Source organism: Salvelinus namaycush, chromosome 12 (assembly GCF_016432855.1).
Source record: "Salvelinus namaycush isolate Seneca chromosome 12, SaNama_1.0, whole genome shotgun sequence".
In the NCBI taxonomy this organism is placed as follows: Eukaryota; Metazoa; Chordata; class Actinopteri; order Salmoniformes; family Salmonidae; genus Salvelinus; species Salvelinus namaycush.
This window is the reverse complement of record NC_052318.1, coordinates 43,996,470-44,009,702: the sequence shown is the minus strand read 5'-3', so window position 1 is coordinate 44,009,702 and position 13,233 is coordinate 43,996,470. Positions and strand designations below refer to the sequence as shown.

Below are 13,233 nucleotides of genomic sequence, written 5' to 3'. Positions count from 1 at the left end.
TTATCAAAACTGGTTTTATTCTGAGCTTTAAGCAAAGTGTTTATTAGAGGGGAGGTTCAGTTCAGCTTGTCAAAGTACTTGAGTTTGCCCGCTGGGTCTGGGATTATCTGTGAAGAGTAATACATTGAATTAGTGCACAAGCAATTGTCTAAGAAAATCCTATCAAATCAAATGTATTTTTAAAGCCCTTTTTACGTCAGCAGATGTCACAAAGTGCTTATACAGAAACCCGGCCTAAAACCCCAAACAGCAAGCAATGCAGAAGCACGGTGGCTAGGAAAAACTCCCTAGAGAGGCAGGAACCTAGGAAGAAACCTAGAGAGGAACCAGGCTCTGAGGGGTGGCCAGTCCTCTTCTGGCTGTGCCGGGCGGAGATTATAAATATAATCTCATGCATGCACTCACTTAAAGCGGCAGTCAGCAGTTGAAACAATAAAGCGTATTCCCCGACCCCGTTTCGGGAAAAAGATGAGGGTGGAGAAATGTAACCACTCAAATTCATAGACAGAGCTATGGGGATGCAAGGATTGACCATCCATGTTTATAGTTTTAACCATGTTGAAGCTATATAGTGTTTGTTTACAAACATTGGAATAAAACACGCTTATATTTTCAGGTTCTGATGAGGTATGGCAGTTTAACTAAGCTCATGAGGCATTTAGAAGTTATTCCTCAAGAATCAATGGGTACAAATTGATGTAGCAACTGCTGATTGCCCCTTCAACCACACACAGTATGAAACTCACTGTGTCACTGCCTGGCTTCCATCCTGCTGGGCACACTGCAAAAAAAAGAAATTCTTTAATTCACACAAACTGTAAAAAATGTAAAAAGACAACCACAGATAATGACATAGCAACCACAGATAATGACGTGTTTAGCGGTATTATCTGAGAATGTTATGTGGTGAGACTGAATTTGGAGGCTGAGGAGTGAACCGTACCTTCGCCGTGTTTGTCAGTATACTGGAAGGCTTGGACAAGCCGCAGAGTCTCGTCTACAGAGCGCCCCACGGGGAGGTCATTCATGGTGATCTGCCTCAGGACGCCCTTGTCATCGATGATGAACAGGCCCCTGAGGCAGACAATGAAAACAATGAGAAGTTCGGTTCAGTTTCAAACCGCATGACTTTAAACTTCATGAACTTTTTTTTAATGGTAGTAGTACTAGTAATCTTCTTTTGAAGTAGCTTCTACCCCCGTGAGCAAGTGTATACTGTACCTGAGTGCGTGTCCTGCGTCCTCCAGGAAGACTCCATAGTCTTTGGAAATCTGGTGTGTGAGGTCAGACAGCAGAGGGATTTTCATTGGTCCAAGTCCACCCTGCTTCCTGGGTGTGTTGATCCTGTTAACAAAGCCGGGGGGAGAAAAAAAAAACTCTGAAATTAAAGTCCAAGCACCTCTGAAGAGGGGTGTGATGCTTGTAATCTTACCATGCCAGATGCGTGAATTGTGAGTCGACAGAGCAGGCAACAACCTCAGCATTGATGGCACGGAACTCGTGCACACGATCACTGAACGCAATAATCTCAGTCGGGCAGACAAACGTGCTGCAGGTACACAGAGTTGGTGTCAGAATAACACATAGCCAACAACATTACTACTTTACCAAAGCATACTGGATTTTAATTAAGTCACTGGTTCTAAAATACAGCAAAAATCTGTATAACAGTTAATACAGTTTAGATTTTACACTACTAAGATTTGTTTTTCTCTCCCTGAATCTCCATATAAAAATCTGATGATTTGGATTGCTATTTTATATTTCTTCATCCTGGCACGTTACTAAAATCACTTTAATACCCAGACAAAATCATGCAATCTTTACCATACCGTCTTTATACTGCCTATTCTTTATATCTGAAAGGGGAAGCCAATAACAAACCCAGTACAATAAATTCAGAAGACAGACCTAAGCACGATTGCACTATTAAGCTCTGCCAATGGCTTGGAAAACCCAGCAGTAAAAAATTTCAGGCATTGGGACAATGCTTTTAATTCTTGTATTCTTTTCATTTAAATGCATGTAGTTCGGTCCTTAAGCTGTTCTTGTACATTAATGTTCTGTCTGTCATGTGTGTGAACCCAAGGAAGAGTAGCTGCTGCGTGAGCAACAGCTAATGGGGATTCTAATAAATAATTTACATTTTTGTTGCTTGATTAATTTCACCAGTCATTTCTCCTTGCACGTTTAGCTCCAATTATTAAGTTAACTTATTTTTTAAATAGTAGCACTAGGCAGTTAGAGAGTACATTTGCTAGCAAGCTATCAATGTGCATAATATGGAGAGGGTAGGAAAAAAAGATTAAATGTGGATCTGCAAGCTTTTTTAAGCAAAAAAGCCATTAAAAAAATGTATTTCAAATCACATTCATCCAGGTCAGACATTTGATTTCAATACACGACCGGAAAGAGCAAATTCTAAGGTTTCTAAAGCGCCTAAAAGCGACGAGGGCATGGGCTCGGTTTCAAAATATCACCTTTTTTTAATAGATTAACAGCGGGTCCACACGTTCCCGCAACACTCAAGTTGTTTGGGAAAAAATATTATTTATATTTTATTCTTACTATAAAATGTTGTGTTGACTGATCTGGGCAGGGGAATGTAATTGTGTCTTGTTTGTTTAATGAACTATTGATTTCATTTGCATGGTGCAGCCACAGCCTATAGCCTAGGCTGCACAGACGAGTAACATAAAACTCAAAATATGCTATTCTATTGAAATACATTTTCTTAGTATCATAATGTTTCTTAAGATCTGCCTAAACTTATTAATAATGGATTTCTTTGTGATGGTATATAGTCAATGGATTTATTCAAATAGACACATCCGCCGGCTGCGCAACGGGATGTAGCCTGTAAAATGTGTATACCGACAAGTGGTAAAAATGGGACTGTTTGAAAGGGGGGGTCATATAAAACATTTATTTTTTAAATGATGTCCGAAATACGTATAACAAAGTAAAATAAACAAACACATTTTATGACAGTAGCAAAGAACACTATAAAGAGGATTGTTTTAGGATGAAGGTGAGTAAGAGATAGTACTCACAAGTCCAGGGGGTAGAAGAAGAAGACTAGGTATTTCCCTTTGTAGTCCGACAGTTTGAGCTCCTTAAACGTACCATCGATGACAGCTGATCCCTCAAAGTAAGGTGCAGGCTTTGAAACTGCAAAAAGAAGAAATAACAAAAACACATTTGACAGTTCAAAGCACGAGCAAGCAAGTTATTTGCTGATCACATTTTAGGGAAGAACCAATCAGAACAGACTTCCTGCTGTGTGTCCCCAATGTTGTTCATACCAACACACCATTATTTAGTGTGCTTGGTCAACAATGAATAGTATTTGTTCATAGTTGGTGAGCAGTGTGCAGGTAGGCCTATGGCTCAGGGCCGGCTTGGGGCACACAGCTTTCGTTCACCAAAGAGGGCTCCCTCTACGTCAATAATCCTTGCTTGCAATAGGGTTTTGGAAACCTTTGGAAGTTTACTTCCATATCGGCTAATTGAGAAAGATTTTTCATAAAACAAAAAGGTAAAATTACTACAACCCCCCACACGGCCATATTTCCATGTTACGGACTGTTTACGGAAGAGAGGGGACCACTTGTTCTAATTAGCCTAGCTATCTAGCGTCCCCGGAAGCCAGAAAAGTGTTGTAACTGAGAAGTACTGTCGGCTGCAACTGTTAAAACAGTGAATGTATATTTGGCATTAGTAAAATAATTTTAATGTGATATTAAAGTAGAGGGCTTTTAATGTTTCTATGACCGTATCGTATTTGGCGGTTTTGGCTGCCAGAGTCAGTTTACCTCTGAACATATATGGTCCTTGGACGTTAAAGGAGTAGGCTTGCCCATGTAACCAATGTGAAATGGCTAGCTAGTTAGCGGTACGCGCTAGTAGTAGTGTTTATTTCGTGACGTCATACACTCTGAAACCTTGAAGTAGTTGTTTCCCTTGCACTGCAAGGACTGCGGCTTTTGTGGAGCGATAGGTAACGATGCTTTGTGGGTGACTGTTGTTGATGTGTTCAGAGGGTCTGGTTTGAGCCTAGGTTCCGGCAAAGGAGAGGGACAGAAGCAATACTGTTACACCTACACTCCTTAACAGTACTTCTTGGGATAGGGCACAACTGGCTACCTCATGGGGTGCATCCTGGAAGTGCCCTCCTTATACTCTCTCCACTGCTGATTGGAAAACGCAAAACATATGTGAAAGCGATAGGGAAGGTACCAGCTGGGAATTTAATTTCACCTGCCTTTTTAAATGAATGCAGATAAAGAAAGTGCAGACTCAATGAGAGGAAGCCACTTAACATAACACTGACTGAGCTGCATCCATTGGGATTGTATGGTGCAGCAGCTGTTATTGCTAGGGTCCTCCTGTCTGGGTCCTTGAGACAGTAGTTGGAGTAGCCAGGATATTCTGACCCTACCGTTACGCTTGTTTATACTGAGCTGCACTGGGGTCGGAACACAATCATGGTTAGATTAAGACACTGCAGCGCCAGATCAAACAACGTTTTCGGAATTTAGGCTTCGATATCAATACCAGCTTAGTATAATGATAATCAACACCATAGCAATACCACTGTGAAAAAAGAACTTAATAAAGTCAAATATACAGCACTGTTATTGTATGAAACACATAGTCAACTCGCCATCTGGACTGCTAGGCCAATGGGTGTGCAGGCTTTTGATCCAGCACTGCTCAAACACACCGGACTCAGCTTAACAAGGTCCTGTTAAGTAGTTGATTTGTCAAATCTGGTGTGTTAAGATTGGGGATCGAACAAAACAAAAAATAACAAAAAAAAAAGTGTACCCACCCTGCAGCTCTCCTGGACCTATGCTGTACCATTTGAACATTAGCCTAAAACCAAAAAAGGTATCAAATGGCTATACTTAAAAGCAAGGTAGCTAAGCGGTTGAGTAGGGCTCTAGACTTACAAGTAAGACATGAAAGAAGTAATGGAAAGCCTAAATAAATTCAGGAGTAAAAATATGCTTAACCAGTCACAAAATAAGTTGCATGGACACACTGTGTGCTATAGTGTTTAAAATGATTTTTGAATGACTACCTCATCTCTGTATCCCACATATACAGGTAATTAACTGACAAAGGGCACATATTGGTAGATAAAATAAAGCAGACATTGAATATCCCTTTGAGCATGGTGAAGTTATTCATTACACTTTGGATGTTGTATCAATACACCCAGTCACTACAAAGACAAGCATCCTTCCTAAATCAGTTGCCGGAGAAGAAGGAAACTGCTCAGGGATTTCACCATGAGGCCAATGGTGACTTTAGAACAGTTACAGAGTTTAATGGCTGTGATAGGAGAAAACTAAGGATGGATCAACAACATTGTAGTTACTCCACAATACTAACCTAATTGACAGAGTGAAAAGAAGGAAGTCTGTACAAAATATTCCAAAACATGCATGCTGTTTGCAACAAGGCACTAAAGTAATACTGCAAGAAAATGTGTCAAAGCAATTAAATTGTCCTGAATACAAAGTTTTATATTTGAGGCAAATCCAATACAACACATTACTGAGTACCAATCTTCATATTTTCAAGCATAGTGGTGGCTGCATCACGTTATTAGTATGCTTGTACTCGTTATGGACTGTGGAGTTTTTCAGGATTAAAAAAAACAGAATGGAGGCAAGCACAGGCAAAATCCTAGAGTAAAACTTGGTTCAGTCTGCTTTCCACCACTGGGAAATTAATTCACCTTTCGGCAGGGCAATAACCGAAAACACAAGACCAAATCTACTCTGGAGTTGCTTACCAAGAAGACAGAATGTTCCGGAGTGGCCGAGTTACAGTTTTGACTTAAATCTGCTTGAAAATCTATGGCAAGACTTGATCTAGCAATAATCAACTTGACAGAGCAGAGCATGAATACTTTCTGAAGGCACCGTAGGTTACCACTGCAAATGGCGCATTCTGCTCCGTTGACGCATCATCTCAACTACATACTGCGTTTGTAAAGTGATTTTATTTCCTCTATATTGAAAGTTCTGAAATAAATTGTTATACTCATAAAGCTGAGACCCGCAATTATATTCTGAAATGTTACTCAACTGTCAGTATGCTTGAGCTTCACTCCGTGTGCAAAGGGGGGACTGGAAGTAATTAGAGCCAGCAAAACAGGGACAGTGCAGATGTTTTTATTGCAGGAAGCAGGTTAATGCATATTAATGTTGACCAAATAATGGTTTAGAAACCAAAAAGAAATCAGCAGCAATGTTGTGTAGCCTAATCACTGAACTTACCGACATAAGCAAAATTATCAGTCAGAGGAGGGCAATGTCGGTCTCGGTAACTTTCAGTGTATCGTCCCAGCTCTAGTTAGTGTTGTTGTCTATCAAATTGTATAGGATTCCCTGCTCTCTCCTCTGGCAACGGCCGACTCACACTCACTTGACGTGCACACACAAAGGCACACATGTGGATAGCTCTAACATCTTAAGTGCACCTGAAGAATTATTTGATGTTCAATCTTTTTCCGTGGTGGAAACAATTAAGCAGCGGCACAATATAACGGAAACACTATAGTCATCTCCGTCACATTTTTTAAGACATTGAAAACCTAATTTAAAGACATTTTAATACCTAAGGCCTTTAAATCAGATAAATGAATGTAAGACTTTAAAGACATAGCAGACACCCTGATCTTAGTAAAATAACCAGCGGTGTATAGTCAAGGCCATATGCAAAGAAAATCAAATTTATTTATCATAATTTAAATTCACAAGATAGAATGAACTTGTCAGCAATCGAGAATTGAACCTTGAGCTTGGACGCTGCCATTGGACGTGACACAACACAAGCTCAACATTGGCAGAAGCAACTTTCATTGATTTCAAAGGAAGCATTTCTTCAACCACTGATGACAATGCCACACCAATGGCTATAGTGTAGCAGGGCCTTTAATCTAACCATGAAGGCGTTCTGACCCCAGTGCAGCTTAGTGTAAACAAGCGTAATCGTAGGGTCGGGAACACTGCAGGCTACAGTTGGAGCCAAGTTTTTTGGCATGACGTGTCCAAATGTACTACTAGCTACAACTTATGAATTTGGGTCGACAAGTAAAATCTGGCATATTACAATAACGCGAATACCGATTTGATGCAAACTTCAGTTGTGAAAATTTGCAGCATAACTGGAACGGTGGCTAGCTAACATTAATCAAGACTACAAAGTTAGCTATCTAATTTGCTGCAGGCAAACTAGTTAGCTAGCTATGTAGTTACAATTGTATTGTGGAGTAAAACATCCTCCCGTTATTAAAATAATTTAAGTCAATATGATTGCCAAGTACAACTACAGTACCGTGCAGGGGGACAATACCCACTTTTTGCCTTGCTGAGGTGCAAGGAATGATCAGAGACGGGCACACGGAAAGCCTCTCCAGGGTAGACGTGTCCTCCAGCGTAGTTGTAACACTCTTGGTCCTTTTTCCCATCAGAGCCGTCTTGGGCTGCAGTGGTAAACTTGGTGACAACACAAATTGTGCAAAACACACTTAAAATGTCCTTTATCATTTTCATATGAAGCATAACGTCCATTCCACTGTCTTGCTAAAACCACGTAGCTAGCTGCTAAGAAAGTACTGTACAGGAAGAACTACAAATCCACTTCTTCGTGTGAATTTTCGGCAGACTAGACGCTGTGTTGCGTATTGCTGCCTTTCGCAGGTCGGAATGCGGATTGCACATTTGTCACAAAAAAGAGGGGCATGTGGACATTTTAAATTGCACCACCTTCTAACCTTGCAACTTATCTATACATAGTAGCGGTGCGTCGGTAAAATCACTGGGGAAGCCAAGCCAGAAAAAAAGCCATATTACAACCTATGAGTTGTGATAATTGAATTGTTTGCTCTAGCCTGTTAGTTAATATGCCTTGAGACCGTGATATATAGGCCTAAGGCAGAGACAATAAGGCAGAATAAATTCAACCACACCTTCGTTTCATCACAAAACCGGAGAGCAACCTCTGTCCGATGAAGTCCACAAAGCATATTGCATGTAACAAACAGCATTGTCAAGCAAGTTAATGTTTGACTTTTTCAGACTACTAAACAACTATTTATTAAGAATCACTTGGAGAGTTACCGCAAGTTGCAAAGAAAACAGAAAATGCCTCCACTACCCTAGCACCATTTCAAAATCATCAAATCACATATGCTTAGTCTAATACAGTGACAACTAATAGATACCAAAAACTATTTAGTCCAATCAATGTAAGCTAAATATGATGTGGCTGTCCAGGGTTCTGATTTGTGTATGTGCGCGCGTTCGTGCAAGTAGAAAAAACATGTTGACTCACCCTACTTGTAGAGAGACACCAATGCCATCCTTCTCTCTTTCATATTGATGAAACGGTCCACGACTCTGTCATACAGTAAACACTTTAATTTGTTGTTGTCCTAGGCTACCTGGATAAAATGTTCTCACTAGCCTAACTTCCTTTTTATGGCCAACGTTAGCCTACATCTAGCTACATACCGAACTTCCATCCTCTCAGGCCAGGGGCACAATGTATGAATTTATGGTTGGATTAGAATCATGTTATAATTATTGTCCATTACGGAGAATTAAGTAAAACCACAAGTCCAAATCCCTGTCTCCATCCATGGCTAATTTAAGGAAAGGGTCAATTTTAGCTAGCTAGCCAGCCACTGGACAACAACACAACTAGATGCAACAGTTCAAGTTGTTTCTGTCAATGACGTATTGCTCTCCATGTGATGTGATCGGAGAGAAGCCAAATCAAAACTGACTTCCCTTGAAAAAAATGTTGGGGTGTGCCAGGACTATTCACAGTTGCACTCACTCAATTTAGCTCAACGCTGATTTGCTATTATTTTATACTTTTTTAATCAAGGGAAGCCAAATGCTCGCTAGCTTCCTTCCCTTGCATTCAATGCTATGGGCGGCAACAATGTCACTCTTTTTGACCTGACAGCATCAGGTAGATGGCCTAAATTATGAAAGAGATGAAATATTAGTTCTTTTATATGTTTTTCTCTTTGTAATTTTTTTGGGGGAAGCCTGGCTACCCTTGGCACCCCATCCCACCACTTTGACCCTAAACAATCCTACACCAGGCTGTGGCGGGAACCCCTTATCTCAAAACTCCCTTAGATCTTCTGCACTGAAATCTCTCAAACCCAAATATTTCTCAACTGCTGCAACTACCACATCTATCTTCTGTGATAACCGCTCCATCAGTGCAGTTGATCACGATGGCTATAAATTCAAGAAATCCAACCTTAAACTCAGTCGAAACCCTCATCCCGCAAACCGTCTTCCTGACTCAAACTTTGGCAAACTATACACAGTGGTTTCTCAACCTCCACTTCACACTCCCTCTGACTATGCCCTCCTGCACACTGGAGGATATCCCTTCTACATATTGCTATCACATGTCTGAATCCTTGGCGTCTGATGCACTGTAGCAGGTTCGGAACAATTGCCCTCAACGAATAGTTAATGTACCCTAGCCTGACCTTATCAGGTAGAAACTCCATGTCGAAGCTCAACAAGACAGGGTATCCTCCATCTAACCATTTCCACCGGGTCTGCATCTTACCAAACGGCAGGCGTCACAAACACCAGGAATATTCTCTCATCTTTCTCATCACTGATCACTCCTTTCAGCAGCGCCCTGCTCTGGAGGGCAAAGACCAACAGGCCAAACCCTGAGAAGTGTGCTGCACAGCGCCTGCTGCCTCTGGGGTGGAAGATACACAGAAATCTAAACAATTCCTCTTCTCAAAACATTGACAGATGTAACAGTTACCCGTTCGTCCTTTACTAAGCTTGAAACAACATATGGGTCAGCCAAAAAGCAGGGATCCCCTTTTTCCAAAAACATCTCTCAGGGCAAATGAGACCTACCTGCTGCCACAGGTAGGTCTTCATCCTGCCCTCACAATGATGCCACCTTTCTCTGATTTCTTATCTGTTTGTGCTGTGCAGTTTATGACCATTGTAATAAATGACACACCTTTTTCACATACAATATATCAGGATACCTCGGTTGCCGAGAAACTTCAGGTTACTTGAGTAACCCCGGTTTTCTGATATTATGGGTGAGACATTTCACTATACTAGTGGAATTCACCAGAATCTTCTAAGTAGCTCGAAGAACCAATCATACACGTCTCAGAGACAGACAGGTTGAGTGGCGAATGAGGGAGCCCCTCCCCCCATAATAAAAGAGCCACCCGCCTGCCCTCCGATCATTCTTGAGCGTGCCAAACTTCCTCACACTCTTGTGAGTAGGGGAACGTGGTGAGATGTCGCACTCATAATCTCAGAGAAGAGAGGTTACACAAGTAACCTTAAATTATCTTTCAATTATTTGTTGTTTCGACATCTCACTAGTGGGATATGACCACCTCAAGTATCCCACATGCTCTCCGAAGCCAGGCAGTTTCAATGTCAACCCACAGAGGCCCTGATACGGAGGACATTATGTGCCAATAACGGAGCAGTGGCGTTTAGTCGGAAGAACCTCATAAAAGTATGAGGGATGCCCAACAAGCTGCACTGCAAATTTCCTGCAAGGAGATTCCCTTGAACAGAGCCCAAGAGGTAGCTATACCTCTGCTGGAGTGAGCCCTTAGGCCCTCCGGAGGCTGTAACCCCTCGTTATTATAGGCCAATACAATTGCTTCCACAATCCAATGAGACAACCGTTAACAAGAGAGGGGGCTCCCCTTGCAGGGAGGCACCAAGGACACAAAGAGTTGGTCACTCTTCCTATCCAAGTATATGCGCAACACACGTACTGGACAAAACGGTGTAGCCGCTCCTCTTCAATTGAAAAGAAAGGCGGAGGGTGGAAAGCCACAAGCTCCAAGGCCAGACAATTGTAATTGCGCTTACCTCAGGCATAAAGGCGGGATTGGGCGTAACATACGGGACCCAGCGCTTCCACAGGAGCAGCCAATGTCATAGACAGAGGAAATTCCCCCCTTGGGTAGACACCTGTTTTGAAGTTCACAGGCAGGGCTACCTCATCACGTGACCATAACCACTACATTCACCCCCCTTTGACCTCCTCACTCATGAGACCATCCCACGTTGGGCAGCATTGTATGACATGGGGCATGAACCCAGAGCATCCAACGTCTTAAACCAAGAGGAAATTCACGCCTTAGGCTGCGGGCAGACACTGGGTTTGAAGTTCGCAAGGCTTCCTCATCATGTGACCATGACCGACTCATGGGCTAATTGGGTGTAACCGGTGTGAAATGGATCGCTAGTTAGCAGGGTGCGCGCTAATAGCATTTCAATCAGTGATGTCACTCGCTCTGAGACCTTGAAGTAGTTGTTGCTCTGCAATGGCCATGGCTTTTGTGGAGCGATAGGTCATGATACTTCGAGGGTGACTATTGTCAATGTGTGCAGAGGGTCCCTGGTTCGAGCCCAGGTAGGGGCGAAGAGAGGGAAGGAAGCAAACTTGTTACATGGGCAACAAGGTGAACTTGGAAAAGCCATGGGCAAACTGCAGGCACAAATGGTGACTGACCGTACATGCAGCTCATTCACTCCTTTTGCAGTAAAGCTGTCTTAAAGGAGAGATATTTCATCTCCATAGTTCCAGCGGCTCAAAAGGCTGCTGTGAAATAGCCTCAAGCACAATAGACTAATCCCATGATGGGGCTAAGGGCTTGGGAACTGGACGTACGCGACGAATGATGTATATAAACCCTGGATTGCTGGCGCTATGTATTGGCCATTGAGAGGCTTTGAAGCCACTAGTCGGCCATATTGGCACTCCCCAGTAGGAGCAGTCCTCCATAGGAATTAATGGAATTATTTCCATGTATTTAAGTATTTTTTTGTTGTAGTGGGGACAGTAACATTAGCACTCTAAAAAAATACTTTAAGGAAAATGTTTATATATTTTCACATTTATTATTTGTATATTTAATATAATTAAAAGTGTGCATTAAAGGTGTCTGTAATAGAATAAACGTGTCAAAAGCGAATATAGACATGAATAAACGCATTTCTATATCTTCCAAAATCTACCAAGATGGCTGCGTGGTGACTTCAATACAGCGCCCCCTGTCAGTCATCCTGGGTTCATACACATCATTGGACATGCCCCCTTCATGAAACAACATAACAGGGGGTGTTTTCCCACCTTGTTCTTGTGGAAGCCTATATAACATATCGAGATAGACCTTACCATCGGAGAAAACCTTCCCTCTGTCCAAAAGGTCCTGCAAGAAGCATAACACCTCAGATCCAGAGCATCTGTTTTCAGTAGCAACACTTCTCAAAATTACACCACTTGTTTCCATACAGTGAGCGTGTAGAAGGGCGGCGCGTATCCTAGTGGTTAAGAGCATTGGTCCAGTAACTGAAATGTCACATGGTTTGATGCCATAGATACACATGGCGAGGTGTGGCTAAACATGACCATGCTCCCGAGTAGGGTATTCCCTGGACTCACATGTTAAATTGCCAACTTTTTTTGCCTACTCATAACCCGACAATGGTTGTATTCTTTTTTGTATCATTCTATAAAACATTTTGAATATGCTTGGTTGGTTGTTTAACATACTTCCATGTCACCATCAGCCAAATTAACGGTTCCAATGGACTTTCTTCAGCTAGCTAACGTTAGATAACTAACTCTTTTAAAGCTAAGATGCTAAAAAGCTGTTGTGTACCGTTTTGTTTGAATAATAGTCAAAGAAAAGACCACTAAATCAAGTTTCATCAACTTCCCAAGGACCAGGTTAGACGAACCGCATGGTTTCAGGCTATACCCTGCAAAGATAATGGAAATCTGTTACTCAATACATTTGTGTGTTCGGAGCACTTCATTCACAGTAAATCGCTAACTAACACTTGTTTGTATCTAACTAGCTATATGTATTGCCTGTGTAAACCTGGAGATTACACGAAGTAGGTGTTGATATCACCATAGGCTACTTTGGCAGGATTGTCTACACAACTGGTTTCCGGCAAGTTGAAAGTATACAGGCAAGCCAACAAACTTTTCTAAATACTTAGACCGTTCAAGGGCAGGAAAAGACTAGAAGTAGTTATGCGGCATATTTAAGACTTGAGAATTAGATCGAGCCTCCAATAAATTCTACACAGAGTACAACAGTATGAGTCATAATACCCATAAACCTAGCGGTCAAACAGGGAAATGGTTGCAATCCTTTTTCCACCATAC

The 13,233-nt window shown here is 41.8% G+C and overlaps 1 protein-coding gene across 1 annotated transcript; it reads right to left on the bottom strand.

Annotated features, from left to right (window-relative positions):
• Positions 1-7,673, bottom strand: LOC120057290 (peroxiredoxin-4-like). Its single transcript, XM_039005857.1, has 7 exons — positions 7,376-7,673; positions 3,054-3,171; positions 1,433-1,549; positions 1,222-1,344; positions 944-1,074; positions 747-781; positions 1-107 (listed from the first exon to the last, which is right to left on the bottom strand). Exons 1-7 carry the CDS (start codon positions 7,587-7,589, stop codon positions 57-59), a joined length of 789 nt encoding a protein of 262 aa, XP_038861785.1. The 5' UTR covers positions 7,590-7,673; the 3' UTR covers positions 1-56.
• Between the last annotated feature and the right edge of the window lie 5,560 nt (positions 7,674-13,233).